This window comes from Neoarius graeffei, chromosome 15, assembly GCF_027579695.1.
Source record: "Neoarius graeffei isolate fNeoGra1 chromosome 15, fNeoGra1.pri, whole genome shotgun sequence".
Taxonomy (NCBI): domain Eukaryota; kingdom Metazoa; phylum Chordata; class Actinopteri; order Siluriformes; family Ariidae; genus Neoarius; species Neoarius graeffei.
In genome coordinates, this window is record NC_083583.1 from 12,988,271 (window position 1) to 13,008,032 (window position 19,762).

Genomic DNA, 19,762 nt, shown 5'->3' on the forward strand with positions numbered 1-19,762 from the left:
AGAAAGCTTGCAATGAAGTTGTCTGTGCTTTTAGAGCTAGCGATAACGTTGCAATAGCTATGCAGTCTGGTTAGTCAAATGACTTTCTATGGATTTGCCCACCAAGTTGCCGTAGCCTTGTCCACGGCTAACATTAACACATAGCTAGTTAACTTGGACACTGTGTTAGTTAGCACGTAAAAATGGAGTTACGCTAACATGAATAACGTTAACTTATCTGAAGTCCTTTCAGAAATGCATTTTAGCATAATCTTGCCAAATAAACAGAATGTAAAAATCTTTCTTTTCGAGTAGCAATATGATTTCGAGTTTGAAAAGAGTTTGCTAGCATGTCAGGTGGAGTTTCACTGACTAGCTAGCTTAACGTTAAACCACCATGATGGCACAGCATGCGTTCATTTTGTGAATTCTGTCTCTGGTAACGGCGTTAGGTTTTGTAAGCGTTGTGGCAATAATACAACGATGCGTTGACAGAAAATGTACTTTTAATACTTAAGTATTTTTAAAAGCAAGTACTTCAGTACTTTAACTTAAGTAAAAAATTGACTGGACAACTTTCACTTTTATTGGAGTAACATTTGAACAGTGGGATCTGTACTTTGACTTAAGTAATGAAGTTGGGTACTTTGTCCACCTCTGCTTTTAGTGCTTCTAGGAACAACGTTTTCTTTCATCATTTGTAATTCTTCCTCACTCTTGGTGACGAAGCGATCGGCCGCTATTTTCCTGAGTTGCTCAAGATGATTATTGAGAAATAGTTCTGCTCTCTCGACCAGTCAGAGCATGCGATTTTCTATAATCACCTGCATATTTATACTAAATACAAATATACAGAGCTACAAAAATTACATACATTAAATGCAGTATAATAAATATAATACTAACTACTTATTAATCTCGCTTACTCTGTCTTTACGGGAAAATATCAGACCGAGGTCTTGTCAGTACGGGCCGAGCCGTAGGCAAGGTCTGTACAAAAAGCCCTCGGTCTGATATTTTCCTCTAAAGATCGAGCAAGCGAGGTTAATAAGGAGTTTATTATATGGCTGTTTTATTTCTAAGATTAAAATAGATGCTCATTATAATGAGGCGTGATGCTGCTTTCAGTCACGTCATATTTATAACGTAGTTGAGTCACGCATGCAGAATAAACAGCTAGCGGTTTCAAAACTAAATTTCTGTTAGCGTTTAGTGGTTTCTGAATGCTCTTCATTGCTCATTTCTTGAATAACTCACTTGTTTGTCTTTTGTGTTTCGGCTGTTTTTGATTCCATTTTGATTCCCAATTAGGCCCACTTTACACGGGGACGGTCTGAAACAAAAACGCAAAAGTCCGTTTTCGTTCTCACTTTTTTCCGCGTCTACACGACCGTTTTCAAGGAGGAAATCTGCGTCTATACGGTGACGCATAAATGTGTGGAATTCAATTGGATGTGCATGCCAGGCGGCTAGGCGGCTAGGTGGTGCTGTGAAAGACCTCCGCCATGTCTGCACGCATGCGCAACGTCTTCCGTCTTGTCTGATCTGCACATCTGCGCCGCGAAAACTTTGACTACTCTGGCTATGGTAAGTAAGAAAGTAAGTAAAAAAGTAAGAGCATACTACACACCCCTCTGTTCATTAACGGTATATGTGCAGATTCGATATAGATGTTCGAAGGACTCCTGGACGTTTATTAAAGCTGCCAGAGCAGCTTGAAGGTCCGTTGGATCGATGTAATCAGACATGCTCTTACGTTTTTACTTACTTTCTTCCTTCCCGGGCTGGCATGTACAGTATATGACACATGTATGACGTAAACGCGTACCCGACGTGAGCAGATCCGAGCAGAGTTTCGCGTATTGGGTAGTTTAGACGGATATGCAACGGGGGCTGTTTTTAACTTATCCACTCTGGAAGGCGTTTTCAATTTTTTCCGTTTTTCAGCCTCGGAAACGCCGTCCCCGTGTAGACGAAAGGCACTTCCGATAAAATATTTAGTCGTTTTTACCCGACAGCATCCTCGTGTAAACGGGCCCTTAATCTTTTTTTGTTTTTGTTTGTGTTTTGCAACGTTGAAAGCAGGCGCCTTGGAAAGAAAGTGCGTAATCGTTCACGGGCATTACGGGAAAATTCTGCCTGACAAGGAACCAATCAGAGCGCACAATTTTAACGGAAGTAGCTCGTGCCATATAATAACATGTAATACTGATTGATTGATTATTATTTTCTTATAACGGCATGTTATCATGTTAAATTGTTTTATTCCTTACTTTGACACTAGGGCTGTAACAATATGCGTATCGAAATCGAAATCGCGATACGCAGAGCCACGATCCGTATCGCGATACAAGAAGGCAGAATCGCGGTACACCCTTTCAAACTTCTCCTCAGCCCAAAAACAGAGGCGCTTCCAAACTTCAATTTATGAATACTTTACTTTTTATTTAAATTACATTTTAAACTTACTTAAATTACTTTTATTTTTTTTATATCTATTAGTAAGTTGTTTTTTCGCCGACCTGCGACAATCTTCTGCGAGTCACGCAACGTCCACACTCGCCACTGGCAGAGCATTCATTTCTTTTAAGCGGTCGCCATTCTGGTTGCGACGCGGGGAGCGAATCTGTAAACAAGCAGCTCATTGGCTGGCTAGGTGTGCCACAAGCCAATCACAATCACTTGACCGGAAAGGCATGCAGTGTTGCCAGATTGGGCGGGTTTAGGTGCTTTTTGGCTGGTTTTGAACATATTTTGGGGTGGAAAACGTTAGCAATATCTGGCAACACTGAAGGCATGTCTGCTTGGGCGGAAGCCTTCTGCGGCAGTTACATTTTGACACGCGAGCAACGTTTCACCATAAAAATTCCGTAATTTCCATCTGTTTTCCACGATCACAGAAAATCATTGGCCCTATGAGAGTGAGACAGTGAGAGAGCCACCCCCCCAAAAAAAAAATCTTAACGGATTTACACGATTTGGAAAAATGACTTTTTCAGAACCGAAAAAAACAGAGCTTCCGGCTCAACAGTATTATTTTGAGAAATAAAACAATCTTTGGATATACATTTGTTCATTTTTGCATACATATTACTCATTCTCTGCAGTGGTCTGAATTATTTGTTATTAAATAGTTAATGTAAGTAAGTAAATGTTAAGTCAAATTTACTAGTTTAAAAAAACATTTAAAAAAAAATCGTGGGCGTATCGAATCGTGGGTCAAAAATCGCGATACGAATCGAATCGTGAGTTGGGTGTATCGTTACAGCCCTATTTGACACTGATGTGATACTGATCAGGCCGTAACGATCCAGAGAAGCATTAGAAATGGTGGTGCTTTCTTAATAACGTCATTGTGTTAAGATGCAAACAAGAATTTTATGAAACCAAAACCAGTCCATTCAGTGTAATCGTGTGATCACCTTCACCTATATTTTTGTCTCCAGCTCTCGTTCCTGGGTGTGATGTTGTTGTAGAATGAACTATCACTTTCATAACTCTTAAGCCAGAAACCAAGCTAGTGCATTTTGGGCTGCGTGTTTACTCGGCGTATATCACAGGTGTCGTGTTGGCTTTTCACAGACGCCTTTAATCTGTTTTATAGCGCTTCTACAGCCCAGTGCGGTTTTCACTTTTTTAAAGACTTAAGTGGGATTCTGCCTCCTTTCACCTTAAGCTGAAATTGCTGTCTGAGATTGAGATTGATGAAGGAAAGAGCCTCCCCTGTATCCCTCCTAGCTAGTGAAAATGTCAGAATCTCTGCCGTGCCTCTGTTTACTAAAGACGAATAGCTCGGCTTTGTAAGCCAGCAGCGTGTAAGGCTCAGTTAGCTTTGATGCTTTGATGTTGATATGGTTTGCGCCATGTTAGCATTGATTACCGGGACCACATTAAGACCCGCTTTGAACACAGCTCTGATCTGGGCTGGGTTTGTTAGCTCCAAGCTGCATTAGTGCACTTTTTCCCGAACTCTGCACCTCGCTATGATGTATCACGGGAGTTATTGCATTGGCCAGTCCACTCACCGTGTACACGGAGCTGAAGATTCAAGAAGGATTTAGCCTCATTTTTCAAGCACATAGGAGCGTTTTTTTTTTTTCTTCTTCTTTTTTTTTTCTTCTCCAACTCACTGCAGTGAAACTGCCCTCTCTGTACCTCACTTCTCTCTGCATTCCTCTCGTCTTTAATGAGTACCTCGGGGAGTGCGATGTAAGGATGACCTGACGTGTCTATTCCAGAAAGTGCTCTCAAATGAATGAGGAGGAACACTCTGGAAGCGAACCAAGCCTTTTTTTGTTGTGTTATTTCCTTTTCAGGTGCACACTGTGCAATTATTCGAGATTAGAGAATTAGCAGAACATTGAACAGCATTAATAAGATACTAAACAGAGATAGGAATATATGATGTGAGTGTAGGAGGAGAGGTGAGAGCGCTGTGGGCGTTTTTGAAAAGAAGTCCTGAACCGGAGTAGTAATGCCAGAGTGGAGCTATTATTATAAAATATATAGAGGCAGAACTAAAATAAAAAAAAAATATATATATATAAAAAACCCAATCATAACACTTTCTATGAGGCAAGATATTCTGTACAAATCGTCATGGCTGTTCTTGTTATTCTTCATGAATGCATTGTAAGCAGTTTTTCACAAACTCTAACCAAACCTCATATACTGTAGCAAAGCCGTATAATTAATTCCTTGATGGCATGTTGGAACTGCGACTGCTGGTTATAAATTGCAATTTAAAACTCAACAAGAATTGAGACAAGTGCCCCTTTTCCACCAAACCAGTTCCAGGGCTGGTTCGGGGCCAGTGCTTAGTTTGGAACTGGGTTATCTGTTTCCACTGACAAAGAACTGGCTCTGGGCCAGAAAAAAACGGTTCCAGGCTAGCACCAACTCTCTGCTGGGCCAGAGGAAAGAACCGCTTACGTCAGCGGGGGGCGGAGTTGTTAAGACCAACAACAAGACCGCGAAAGGTCGCCATTTTTAAGCGACGAGAAGCAGCAGCTGTACAAACGCAAAGTCATCCATTATTATTATTGTTGTTGCTGCTGCTGCTGCTTCTTCCGTGTTGTTTTTGCTTCGATATTCGCGCCAAGGTTTATGCAAACGTAGCGACATAACTGACGTATACAACGACGTAATGACGTGGCTTCCCTTAGCACCGCGAGCTATGGAAAAGCAAACTGGTTCTCAGCTGGCTCGCAAGTTGAACGAGTTGTGAACCAGCACCAGCACTGGCCCCGAACCAGCCCTGGAACTGATTTGGTGGAAAAGGGGTAAAGGATAAGGGGTGTTACAGAAGTTTTGACAAACTGCTAATAGCTTTACTCTACTTTTTTGGTTTTTGAATATGAGGTCACTTAAGGAGTCTGGATTTAAATTAATCAAAATTTTAAAAAAAATTACATGTAAAAAAAAGCAAAAGACTGCATTTAAATATGTCCATGTAAGTTCATTTTAAGACATACAGGTAGTAAAATGTTTAAAAACCTTGATTTGGAACCACTGGACTATTAAAAACAAACAAACAAGATGTTTCGGTGTTCATCCAAAACACCATCGTCAGTTATAAAAGTGTAACAGGAAGTATCTCTGGCAAAAATACAGACAAAGAAGTCACATGATCAGCACATGACTCGAGATGTTGCAGTCACATGACTACTTAAGAGCAGCGTTTGACAAAGTTCACAAAGTTTATCAAAAAGCAGGGATAGTTATGATAATCATGATGCTTTAACGATTTATAATTTTCAATACAACTCAAACTTTAATTGTAACAATAAATAAAAACTATCTAATGCCTCATTAAGGTGCGTATGTTGTTACAATCCATTACCTAATCTGCAGTTTTAAGAGTTGGGATTGTCATCTTTTTCACTTTCAACAAAATGAAACCAAAAGAAAACAAGTTGGACATGATAAGGGTGACGGAATCACATTGTGAATGAAAATAAGCTGTAAGTGAGTTCGGCACTGCCGTAAAATTCCCCCGAAATGTTTTATGACATTTGTGATGTTTCATGTGAACCATCAAGTCAAGTCAAATGGGGCTTTTCCACTACCAACGCGGCTGAGTTGGGCTGAGCCGTGCCGTGCTGAGTTGGGCTGAGTCGAGCTGAGCGGGGCTGTTGGAGTTGCATTTCGACTACAACCGCGCTGAACCGTGCTGGCTGGAAGTGGGTGGACACATTGGGTGGAGTTAGCGAAAGTGGGTGGACGTCACGTGATGTCGTTAGGCGGCGCAAACAGTGACATCAGTGACCTTTTAAGCGGTAGTCTCACGACCCGGATAGTAAACAATAAACATGGAGGACATGGAGTCGTTAGTGTTGCTCGTCTTGGTGCTGTGGCTTGTTGTCACCGACAACGCCAACAGATACTGGCAAGAGCGTATAGATGAGGCGAGGCGCATAAGGCTTCGTAATTCTTCTTCCGGGTTTACGGTGTTTACAGATCCCAGCGTGCTCGTGGGGCGTGTGTGGGCATGTGAGGACACTCCTCCTCACCAATCAGTGCACAGGGGAGTGTCTCCTCACGCCCCTAGCCCCACTCGGCTCGGTTGGGCTCACTTCAGCCCCACTCCAAAACCGTGCGAGTTTTGGGTGCTGAGTAAGGCTGAAGTGAGCTCAGTCGTGCTGCTCTGAAGTAGTTGAAACGTGAGCCGTGTCGGGCTGAAGTGAGCTGAAAAAGGGTAGTGGAAAAGGCTCAAAAGTCCCTCTCACTCCAGAATCTGGTCTTCCCAGGCAGTCTCCTGTCCCAGTACTAACCAGCTCTTTAAAGCGTATGGGTGCGACGCTGATCTCCGTTTCCATAGCCCTCAACCTCTCACCTATACAGCTAGGGTTACAGTGGGGGGTGGGTCCTCTGGTAACCTCAAGAGTTTGACCTCCCCACTCGCATACTGTATTGCAGCGTGCCTTGCCAGATGGCAGTAGGTACCATTTTTATGATGGTCTTTGGTATGACCCGACCGTGAGTAGAACTCATGATCTCCCGGTCAAGAGGTGGACACGCTAACCACTAGGCCAACTCACGGTCTAATGTGAACCATGCTAAAGAAAGGTACAATGAATGAAGATTCCGAATGAAATGAAATGATTCACCACAGATATTTATTTTATTGAGGTATTTGATCGCCATTTCTCCGATTTCCATGAAGTCTAATAATCTATAATTAGATATTACGACGTGGTTATTTTTACACACGCACTTGCTGTAGTCAGCATCCCCGGAATTTCATAACCAATAACACGGCTGGATCACTGAGGGGATTGAACTAGATTTGTTGGAACGTTATTGATGTAACTCTTGAATAATTACTATAAAAATGGTGATTTTCAACAAACATTCAGCTTGTCCTGTCGGACAGGCAGATGCGGATTTGACTTGTCCAGACCAAACATTTGCTTGTCCCAGACAGTCGGACTAACATTAATGTTGAGCCCTGAAGATGTCACTGAATTGTTCTTGCCAGAGAAAATGGTGTTCCCAACAGCTTAATGGGGTACCTCTTCCTCCCATTTATGAGGTGGAGCAAGCTGGTATCTCAAACCCCCTACTGGATTTAGTGAGGGCCTCTTGGACATACAGTGGTGCTTGAAAGTTTGTGAACCCTTTAAAATGTTCTATATTTCTGCATAAATATGACCTAAAACATCATCGGATTTTCACACAAGTCCGAAAAGTAGATAAAGAGAACCCAGTTAAACAAATGAGACAAAAATATTATCGTTGGTCATTTATTTATTGAGGAAAATGATCCAATATTACATATCTGTGAGTGGCAAAAGTATGTGAACCTTTGCTTTCAGTATCTGGTGTGACCCCCTTGTGCAGCAATAACTGCAACTAAACATTTCCGGTAACTGTTGATCAGTCCTGCACACCGGCTTGGAGGAATTTTAGCCCGTTCCTCCGTACAGAACAGCTTCAACTCTGGGATGTTGGTGGGTTTCCTCACATGAACTGCTCGCTTCAGGTCCTTCCACAACATTTCCATTGGATTAAGATCAGGACCTTGACTTGGCCATTCCAAAACTATTCTTCTTTAACCATTCTTTGGTAGAACAACTTGTGTGCTTAGGGTCATTGTCTTGCTGCATGACCCACCTTCTCTTGAGATTCAGTTCATGGACAGATGTTCTGACATTTTCCTTTAGAATTTGCTGGTAGAATTCATTGTTCCATCAATGATGGCAAGCCGTCCTGGCCCAGATGCAGCAAAACAGGCCCAAACCACGATACTACCACCAACATGTTTCAATGATGGGATGAGGTTCTTATGCTGGAATCCAGTGCTTTCCTTTCTCCAAACATAACGCTTCTCATTTAAACCAAAAAGTTCTATTTTGGTCTCATCCGTCCACAAAACATTTTTCCAATAGCCTTCTGGCTTGTCCACGTGATCTTTAGCAAACTGCAGATGAGCAGCAATGTTCTTTTTGGAGAGCAGTGGCTTTCTCCTTGCAACCCTGCCATGCACACCATTGTTGTTCAGTGTTCTCCTGATGGTGGACTCCTGAACATGAACATTAGCCAATGTGAGAGAGTCCTTCAGTTGCTTAGAAGTTACCCTGGGGTCCTTTTTGACCTCGCCGACTATTACATGCCTTGCTGTTGGAGTGATCTTTGTTGGTCGACCACTCCTGGGGAGGGTAACAATGGTCTTGAATTTCCTCCATTTGTACACAATCTGTCTGACTGTGGATTGGTGGAGTCCAAACTCTTTAGAGATGGTTTTGTAACCTTTTCCAGCCTGATGAGCATCAACAACGCTTTTTCTGAGGTCCTCAGAAATCTCCTTTGTTCGTGCCATGATACACTTCCACAAACATGTGTTGTGAAGATCAGACTTTGATAGATCCCTGTTCTTTAAATAAAACAGGGTGCCCACTCACACCTGATTGTCATCCCATTGATTGAAAACACCTGATTCTAATTTCACCTTCAAATTAACTGCTAATCGTAGAGGTTCACATACTTTTGCCACTCACAGATATGTAATATTGGATCATTTTCCTCAATAAATAAAAGACCAAGTATAATATTTTTGTCTCATTTGTTTAGCTGGGTTCTCTTTATCTTCTTTTAGGACTTGTGTGAAAATCTGATGATGTTTTAGGTCATATTTATGCAGAAATATAGAAAATTTTAAAGGGTTCACAAACTTTCAAGCACCACTGTAGATGTCCTTAATGCTGTTTTCAAACCACCCGTCTTCTCTGTCTAGAATATGTACTTCATGAAGACTGTGTTTCTTTTGTTGTAAGTGTGTATAGACTACTGAGTTGTATCCCGAGGAGTCTGCTCGTTTGTTTTGGGACATGTGTCTATTGAGCAGCTGTTTAGTTTCTCTGATACAGTATGTACCGGTATATGTCTTTGGAATTCTGACTTGTGAGTTGGCCTAGTGGTTAGCGTGTCCACCTCTCGATCAGGAGATCACGAGTTCTACCCGTGGTCAGGCCATACCAAAGACCATCATAAAAATGGTACCTACTGCCATGTATTGAGGTACATTGCAATACAGATGCGAGTAGGGGGTCAAACTCTTGTGGTTACCAGAGGAACAGACTCCACTGTAACCCTAGTGATGTGAGAGGCTAAGGGCTATAGGAACTGAGATTGGTGCCATCCAGTGTGGCTTAACCTGGTTAGTACTTAATTGTAATACTTGAGACCGGTCTTGGTCTCAAGACCACTTTGTCAAGTCAAGTTTATTTGTATAGCGCTTTTAACAATAGACATTGTCGCAAAGCAGCTTTACAGAATTTGAACGACTTAAAACATGAGCTAATTTTATCCCTAAACTATCCCCAATGAGCAAGCCTGTGGCGACGGTGGCAAGGAAAAACTCCTTCAGGCGAAATGAGGAAGAAACCTCGAGAGGAACCAGACTCAAAAGGGAATCCATCCTCATTTGGGCAACAACAGACAACATGACTATCACATTAACAGTTTTAACATGAAGACAGTTTCGTTGATGTTATAAACTCTTCATTGATGGAAACTTGAGTGCAATACTGTTCATGACAACTGCAGTCCTAAAGTTAGCAAGTCAACTGTAGTCCTCAGCCATAAAAGCATTACTGTAAGTGTCCAGAGCGTCCTCCAAGTGTGACTTTCAACTGTCCACATGGGGCCGTCCACAGGAGCAATGTGATGAGACTCCAACCAGACACAGGGCACCAGGATGGATCAGGCAGGTCCAAGGAGCAGAAGAGGTCAATATCTCGATCCCAGGACCGACGTAACTCAGAAGGACAGATTTTTTTTCTGGGGGGGAGGAAACAAAGGTAGTTAGGTATGCCCAATGTCACCTGGATAAGTAGGAACAGTGTACATATTGCACTGAGTACAAGCAGGGACTCCGGCAACTAACTATGACAGCATAACTAAAAGGGGAGAGCCAGAAGGTAACACAGGCATGAGGGAGCCCCGGGACATAAAACAGCCAGCCACTACACCGTCAACAAACTCAAGTGAGCAAGTAAGTGGGGGACTGACAGCATCCATACATCCCAGTTTACCAAAACACTCTGTGTTTTTAAAGGTCTCGGAATCGACTGAATTTTTACTCAGTCTTGTCTCGGACAGAGAGGACTCAGGATTTTATTTCAAGACCAGTCAAGACCACAACTATGGGGATTTCACTAAATTGCCTGTGTATTGTCTGATTTATTTGTTAACATCATTACGGTGATTGGATGTAAAATTTCTTGCTTCAAATGCAACCAATAACGTGACTCCTTGCTAATTTGAAATTTTTGTTACTGTTAATAGCCATCACCTTCCCCTCCCCTCTTCTCACACACATTTCTCTGGTCCTGGTCTTGACTCGGTTTCGCCCTGCTTTGGTTTTGGTCTTGACTTGATCACAACCCCTCAGAGTCTTGGTCTTGACTTGGTCTTGACTTGTTCTCAAACCCTCAGAGTCTTGGTTTTGACTTGTTCTCAATCCTTCAGAATCTTGGTCTTGACTTGTTCTCAACCCCTCAGAGCCTTGGTCTTGACTTGTTCTCAATCCCTCAGAGTCTTGGTCTTGACTTGATCTCAAACCCTCAGAGTTTTGGTCTTGACTTGGTCTCAAACCCTCAGAGTCTTGGTTTTGACTTGTTCTCAATCCTTCAGAGTCTTGGTCTTGACTTGTTCTCAACCCCTCAGAGTCTTGGTCTTGACTTGATCTCAAACCCTCAGAGTTTTGGTCTTGATTTGGTCTCAAACCCTCAGAGTCTTGGTCTTGTCTCGGTCTTGATACACTCTGCTCTTGGTCATGACTTGGTCTTGGTTTAGGTGGTCTTGACTACAACACTACTTGGTGGGAGACTGCCTGGGAATTCCAGGTGCTGGCACATGAAGAACTTTTTGCAGTCCTCACTGTAGTTCACTGCAGATACAGTGTTTAGGAATCCGGGCCTTTGGATGGACCAAACACTGTCTTAGTGTGTTCATAGGTTTAAAATGCACAGGGATATTGTGCTTGGAGAAAACCCATTGGAACTTCTCTGAAACTATGAAAAATGAAATGTTATTAATTATGTTACATGTTTAATTGTGTTATTATTCATTATTATTCTTACTAAGTGCTTTATAGTGCTACACTGATAATGAATTCAGAATCCTGCAGCAGAACAAACAAATTATTAATTATAAATAAAATTAATAAGTATTTTTGAGCTTTTTCAGACATTATAAGAGTTTTACCACATTTTAAAATCTTGATTAATACAGTCCTGTAGGAAGAGCTCAGATTCTCATGAATAGTTTTTGGTCCGGGTTAATCAATGGAGATGGTGTTTCTTGGAATTAATATATAACTTGGATAAAAATCATACTGTATATCAAATCACATCATCAAAACTTTTTGAGCTTTTATTGATTTTCCTTGAGTCTCATGTGACTGTGACTAGAGAGCCAAGAAAATCTTGTTTTTCTCCATCAATATAACTAAAAAAAAAAAGCATTGAAAAATGAAACCGTTCATACTTGAATAGTCTCTCTTCCCCGCTCTTTGTCTTTAATTGACTCCCTTCATCTCGTAATTGATTAAAGGAGATTAATCTCGCGCTTGTGCTGCTCAGGCCACACGAACGGAACGGCTCGTTAATCTTTATTTTACTCTTTGGTCTGTTTTATACTCTTCCTCAAAAGCTTGCTGTTATAAACCAAACACGTGACTCATGATACAGAACGAGGCAGCTGCTGCAGTGCAGCGTGTTTCTTCAGACGCATAAATTTGTATGCCAGGGTCTGTTTCCTTTCACTACGTTGGTGAGCTGGATAGACTGATTGGTGTCTCACAGCATGTCCTTATCAGTGAGTCCTCTTCTGTGTTGAAGCACCTACAGCCTTGCATTGAATCTCCTACCTGCACCACACTCCTCTCCTTTTCCTCTGGGTGATGCACAGAAATAACAAATGGCCGTGATCATTTTCACTTCTATATTCAGGGGCATAACATCAGACTTGATAAGACTAGGGCTGTGTAATCTCAGGTTTCCATTGGAAACGAGCGTCTGATATTTTTTGCACACTTTTCAGGCAACAGTTCTCAGGATCTTCATGCATTTTTTTGTCACTGGTTTAAAAATGTTCGTGGAAGCCTGTCAAATATTTTGTGCAAATGGGAAGTGAAACTTCTGGCTGTCTATGATTGGTCATCTGCTATATCAGTCGATTGTCGTTCATGTCCTAATGATAGCTTGTGAAACAATTACCAATATGAGGAACTACATTGTAACTGATATGAATTTGTGAGCTGATTGAATGTTAAAGTCTATTTTCTTGACCAATTTATTATTATTATTATTATTATTATTATTACACCAATTCCAAAAAAGTTGGGATGCTGTGTCAACTGTAAAAAAACCCAGAATGCGATAATTTGCAAATCATGGAAATCCTATATTTCATTGAAAATATAGACAAAACAAAGACAACATATCAAATGTTGAAACTGAGAAATTTTATTGTTTTTTGAAAAAATATATGCTCATTTTGAATTTGATATCAGTTTCGAAAAACTTGGAACAGGGGCATGTTTACCACTGTGTTGCATCACCTCTACTTTTACCAGCACTCTGTAAATGTTTGGGAACTGAGGAGACCGATTGCTGTAGTTTGGAAAGAGAAATGTTGTCCCATTCTTGTCTGACATACAATTTAATTTGCTCAACAGTTCAGGGTCTCCTTTGTCATATTTTACGCTTCATAATGTGCCAAATGCTTTAAATGGGAGACAGGTCTGGACTGCAGGCAGGCCAGTTTAGCACCCGGACTCTTTTACTACATAGTCATGTAGTTTTAATATGTGCAGAAAGCAGTTTGGCATCGTCTTGCTGAAAGAAGGAAGGCCTTCCCTGAAAAAGATTTTGTCTGGATGGCAGCATATTGCTCTGAAACGTGTATATATCATTCAGCATTAATGATGCCTTCCCAGATGTACAAGCTCCCCATGTCATGTGCACTAATGCCCTCTCATACCATCACAGATGCTGGCTTTTGAACTGTGCACTGATAACAAGCTGGATGGTCCCTCTCCTCTTTAGCCTGGAGGACGTGGTGTCCATGATTTCTAAAAAGAATTTCTAATTCTGATTCATCAGACCTCGGAACAGTTTTCCACTTTGCCTCAGTCCATCGTAAAAGAGCTCGGGCCCAGAGAAGGTGGTGGTGTTTCTGGTTATTGTTTATATCTGGTTTTAACTTGCATTTGTGGATGCAGTAATGAACTGTTTTCACAGACGATGGTTTTCTGAAGTGTTCCTGAGCCCATACAGTGATTTCCACTACAGACACATGTCTGCTTTTAATGCAGTGTCACCTGAGGGCCTGAAGATCACAGGCATCCAATGTCAGTTTTCAGCCTTGTCTCTTGCATACAGAGATTTCTTTAGATTCTCTGAAGCTTTTAATGATATTATGGACCATAGATGATGTGATCCCCAAATTCTTTGCAGTTTTACACTGAGGAACGTTATTCTTAAATTGTTGCACTGTTTGCTCATGCAGTCTTTCACAGAGCAGTGAACCCCTCCCCATCTTTACTGCTGAGAGACTCCGCCTCTCTGGGATGCTCTTTTTATACCCAATCATCTTACTGACCTGTTGCCAATTAACCTAATTAGTTTTTTAGCATTGCACAACTTTTTCAGTCTTTTGTTGCCCCGTCCCAACTTTTCTAAAACGTGTTGCTGACATCAAATTCAAAATGAGCATATATTTTTCAAAAAACAATAAAATTTCTCGGTTTCAGCATTTGATATGTTGTCTTTGTACTATTTTCAATGAAATATAGGGTTTCCATGATTTACAAATTATCAAATTCTGTTTCTATTTATGTTTTACACAGTGTCCCAACTTTTTATCCCCCGCTGGCCGAAAGGCCTGAAGGGGATTATGTCGTGGTGATTTCCGTCCGTCCATCTGTCCCGGGGAAGGGTGTTCACCTTCTGAAATCTGATTTTTGATTCCTCCAAAATTTCAAGATGTCCTTCAAGGAAATTTGATTCCTCCAAAAATTCCTCTCACAATTTTTGGAGGAATTTCATGAAACTTGGCAGGATTCTTTGTTATATGTCAGTAATACGCATATTGTAGTTTTGTTAAATTGGGTCACATTTTACCAGAGTTGTGGCCCTTGATAAACAAAATTATACTTTGACAATTTCATGAAGGTGTGCTCGCCTTCTGACATCAACTCCTCTCACAATTTTGGACAAATTTCTCAAAGCTTGGCAAAAAGCCTTGTTACGGTATATGACGGTAGTATGCAGATTGCAATTTAATTTCGTTTGTAAAAATTTTCCCAGAGTTTTGACCCTTGATTAAATAACTTGTACTTTGACAATTTCATGAGGGTGTACGTTCTTCTGAAATTAGCTCCTCTTACAACTTGTGGAGGAATTTCACCGAACTTGGCAAAAGGCTTTGTTATATGACAGTTATACGCAAATTGAAATTTTGTTTAATTTGGGCAAATTTGACCAGAGTTATGCCCTTGATTATTAACAAACTTGTACTTTGGCAATTTCATCAAGGTGTGCTTGCTTTCTGAAATCAATTTCCCTCAATTTTTATCCCCTGCTGGCCGAAAGGCCCGAAGGGGGATTATGTCGTGGCGATGTCCATCCGTCCCAGAAAGGGTACTCACCTTCTGAAATCAACTCGTTTCACAATTTTTGAAGGAATTTCACGACACTTGACAGGATTCTTTGTTATGTGTCAGTAATACGCATATTGTAATTTCGTTAAATTGGGTCACATTTTACCAGAGTTACAGCCCTTGATTAACAAAATTATACTTTGACAATTTCATGAAGGTGCGCTCGCCTTCTGACATCAACTCCTCTCACAATTTTGGACAAATTTCTCGAAGCTTGGCAAAAAGCCTTGTTATATGACGGTAGTATGCAGATTGCAATTTAATTTCGTTTGTGAAAATTTTCCCAGAGTTTTGACCCTTGATTAAATAACTTGTACTTTGACAATTTCATGAGGGTGTACGTTCTTCTGAAATTAGCTCCTCTTACAACTTGTGGAGGAATTTCACCGAACTTGGCAAAAGGCTTTGTTATATGACAGTTATACGCATATTGAAATTTTGTTTAATTTGGGCAAATTTGACCAGAGTTATGCCCTTGATTATTAACAAACTTGTACTTTGGCAATTTCATCAAGGTGTGCTTGCTTTCTGAAATCAACTTCCCTCAATTTTTATCCCCCGCTGGCCGAAAGGCCCGAAGGGGGATTATGTTGTGGCAATGTCTGTCCGTCCCAGAAAGGGTACTGACCTTCTGAAATCAACTCGTTTCACAATTTTTGAAGGAATTTCACGAAACTTGACAGGATTCTTTATTATATTCTTTGTTATACACATATTGTAATTTCGTTCAATTCAGTTGCATTTTATTAGAGTTATGGCATAGTTGCCAGCGCGACTCTTGTTTGGAATTGGGGTTGTATTATTATTATTATTTTTTCCTCTCCTTTTCCTTATTTTAAATACCTTTAGTAGATGTTCAGTAAAATTCAGTACATCAATAAAAAAGCACTGAGCTCACAATTTTGCCGGCTTTTAAACTGTAGCACTGCCACTAAATTTACAATACACCATTCACCTAATTATAAAATTTTCTCTATGTTGCTCATAAGCATTTATGAAGAATATCAGGCTATGGTCATTCTGTCGAACTACATTATGTCCTCTTACTTATTCATGATTAGGGAATGGGCCGAACATTACCCGAACAAGCAGAGTTTACATATTTAATCGGGGCAGGATTATCAAATGTTCATAAAGACGGTCAAGTCGCAGTCTTTAGTTGTCAGTAACGCACTGAAATATTCATATCAACCAACACATGCGGGATTCGCTCTGTTCACATTGAGAAACAGGTCAGGGACTGAACATTAGCAACATGGTTGCGGCTAATTTCACCTATATTTAATTCAGGAAACCCGAACATCCAAGACAGAAAACGGAAAACACGATAACTGCGATTGGCTGCGTTGTTTTTTGGGCTTTTCCTCGTTTATTCTCCTGTTTGCTTTTTGGTGTCATATGACACATCATTACCTGAACGCTTGCCTCTTTGTCTTCACCTTTTCCTGCTTGTCATTATCTCATTAACCCTTGTCTAGTTTGCAGATTGTCTGACCCTTAGCCTGCCTCTCGTTTAGAGTATTGCCAAGCCAATTTATTCTCGATGCCTGAGTGGTTTTGATAAAAACTATAAACTTGCACCTGTGTCCATCCATTCACCTCCGTGTGCTCACAATCAGCAATCTTAGACTATTAAATGCGGATGAGCGGAGACGGAAAATGGGGGTAATTACTCAATCACACACACACACACACACACACACACACACACACACACACACACACACACACACACACACACATCACTGCCTTTCAAGTGTCCTCCCACCAACTCCTCATTCTTCGTCCTTTATCACCCAGTGCTTGAAGCCAGAAAGACCTGTTTCCATAGTGACAGTGAACAGGATGAGGGTGGCTGGTGGGTGGTGTAAAGGGTTTGGGGGTGTATTCGGGGTGACGCTGCCCTGGTGTTCAGATAAAGCCTTCCTGTCACTTCCTATGGGTTCCACATGGCATCTGAAGCCCCCTAGAGCTCCCCAACCTTGGACAAGGAGATATTTTTGGTTTGGGACAGAGCACGACTTTCCCTGTGGCTGTTTAAGGACTAAACTCACCCTCATCTAGGATTTCTTCAACAAAACAAGTGTGTTGCCAAGCAGATTTTTTTTGAGTAGAAGCATCTGTGATGGCGTTTCTTAATCGCGTCTAGACCACCATCTTTAAACACAAACCCTCATCGTTTAATAATAATAATAATAATAATAATAATAATAATAAAAATTGGGATAGAAAATGAGGACTGAAGATGCAGATCAAGTTTTATATGCTTATTTGCCGTCAAAGGTAATGTAATGTAACATTAATGCGAGACTTTTTTTTAAAAATTAAAAAAGTATTTAAACTAGCACCTGATCCAATGCATACTATTATTTTGCTTTTTATGTTATTTATCTTTTTTTAATATTGCACAGCAGGAGTTAGTGTGTGCTCAGGACGTAGGCAATTTATATATTTATTTTATTACTTCCTCCAAGAAGGGTATGTCTTCGGGGCGGTTTGTATGTTTGTTTGTCTAACTGTAAGCAGGACTGCGCAAAACCTACCAACCTGATTTCCATGAAGCTTGGTGGAAGGGTGTAGCATCGGCCAAGGAAGAACCCATTACATTTTGGAGTGGGTCCGGGTCACAGGGCGGGTCCATGAATTTAGTTTTACTTTCGCTAATGCTGTGAAATACGCCATTTGGCCTTGGCGGAAGTTGGCACTCAACAATGTCATCCATCTTAAAATCCACTAGATGGCAGTAAAGTTTAATAGTGGTAAAACATAGCCAGTGTAGAAATACGATGACTCCATATCAGGCCATGTACACACGTAGCCGGGTATTTTTAAAACCGAACATTCCCCCCCCCCCTCCATTTATAAAAATGTTTTATCCACACCACCTCGTCTTCGAAAAAAATCCCTTCCACACATAACCGAACATCTGCGTTTTCAATCACATTCATAAGCATTCCAAACCTGTAGATGGCATTATTTCCCCAAATCCTACCCCCTAATCACATCAGAATAGCCCTCTGTTGGCGTCACTTCCGCCTAAACATAAAACATGGCGCCAAGCTCGTTCGTCTGGACAGACTCGGAGACAGAATTGCTTCTAAATACAATTTTGGAGTATAAACTTCAAAAGACGCAAGAAAACGTTGATTGGGAATCTTGTCAAAGCAAATATGTGGACATATTGACCCTGTTTTTGGAGCAGTAGTTGGGCTTCTAAAATTAAACATGTAAATAGCACCTGCACAATAATTAACGCTTTCAAGGCACTACTCCGATCCATTACTCTTTGTCCATGCTTAAACTGGCTTCTGCAGTAAACAAAGGTCGCACGTTTGACGTCTGTCTACACAAAAAGGCATACACGGAGTTTTCAAAAATCTTCACTTTGCCGGAGTTGTTTTAAATATTCGTTTTTGATGTGTTTTCATGTGGATGACAGGCCAAAACGTAGAAAAATATCTTCGATTTAGCAGATACCCGGCTACGTGTGGACGGGGTCTCAGAGTCCACATTCACAGGTACCAGTAATCCTCAGGGATGCACATGTAGGCACATAATTCTAATAGTTTTGGAAATAATTAGCAGTCATTCCACAAAATCGAGTCGTACATGAGCTGATAGCCGACAAATTGTGTAACACCGAGTTGGCTGTAAGCCATGTACGACGAGATTGAGTGGAATAACTGTTTTATTCTACCCACATTCACTGGATTTTGAGAAACAGAGCATTTTTATTTTTATTTTTTGCAAATTCGATGAATAAAAACTTTATACAAAACATCCGACAAAATCGTTTCCGCTCAGAATGTAAACAAACGGGCGAAATGTCAGGCGCAATTTGTGGAAAATGCGATAAATAATACAGGGTTAGTCAAAATTATGTTAACACTAATGGATTATTTTTCTCCTGAATGTGTAGTGCACCGTGACCACTGCTGGCATAATTGGGCCCTACTTTTTTGACACCCCAACAGTGACGTCAGACATCTGCTTACAGATGGTGCAGCAATACGCTATTGACGAACTTCCACTACAGATCCGATAGGTGGGGTATTTCCAACAGGATGGCGTACCGTCGCATTTTGGCCGTACTGTTCATGCTTATCTTGACCACACATTTCCAAGTCGATGGATAGGTCGTAGTGGACCATTGCCGTGGCCTCCACACTCCCCTGATTTGACGCCCTGTGATTTCTAGTTATGGGGTATGGTGAAGAAGTGCATGTATAGCAGGAAAGTTCGTGATATCGATGCCCTCAAGGACAGAATAAGGACTGTAGTATAATCTATTTCCCGCGAAATGCGTGTCTGGGCTTTAAATGGTACTGCTGATCGCTGGTTTTTGTGTGTTGAACATGATGGCGAACAGACTGAGACCATCCTGTAAATCATGATGTATGTTTTGTGAATAAATGATTTCTACCGGCGGCACGGTGGTGTAGTGGTTAGCGCTGTCGCCTCACAGCAAGAAGGTCCTGGGTTCGAGCCCCGGGGCTGGCGAGGGCCTTTCTGTGTGGAGTTTGCATGTTCTCCCCGTGTCCGCGTGGGTTTCCTCCGGGTGCTCCGGTTTCCCCCACAGTCCAAAGACATGCAGGTTAGGTTAACTGGTGACTC

General features: G+C 41.2%; 1 protein-coding gene across 2 annotated transcripts in view; it reads left to right on the top strand.

The window, feature by feature from the left end:
• The window catches only part of LOC132899179 (heterogeneous nuclear ribonucleoprotein L-like), a 242,033-nt gene that overhangs the window by 75,290 nt on the left and 146,981 nt on the right, over positions 1-19,762 (top strand). The window contains exon 1 of one of the 2 annotated variants that reach the window (XM_060940879.1): positions 16,770-16,813. The exons of the other annotated variant lie outside the window; for it this stretch is intronic. Within the exon in view, the coding sequence (XP_060796862.1) occupies positions 16,808-16,813 (6 nt within the window). The 5' untranslated portion in view covers positions 16,770-16,807. Of the gene's footprint in view, positions 1-16,769; positions 16,814-19,762 lie in introns of those variants that run through there. 2 annotated transcript variants of the gene reach the window in all.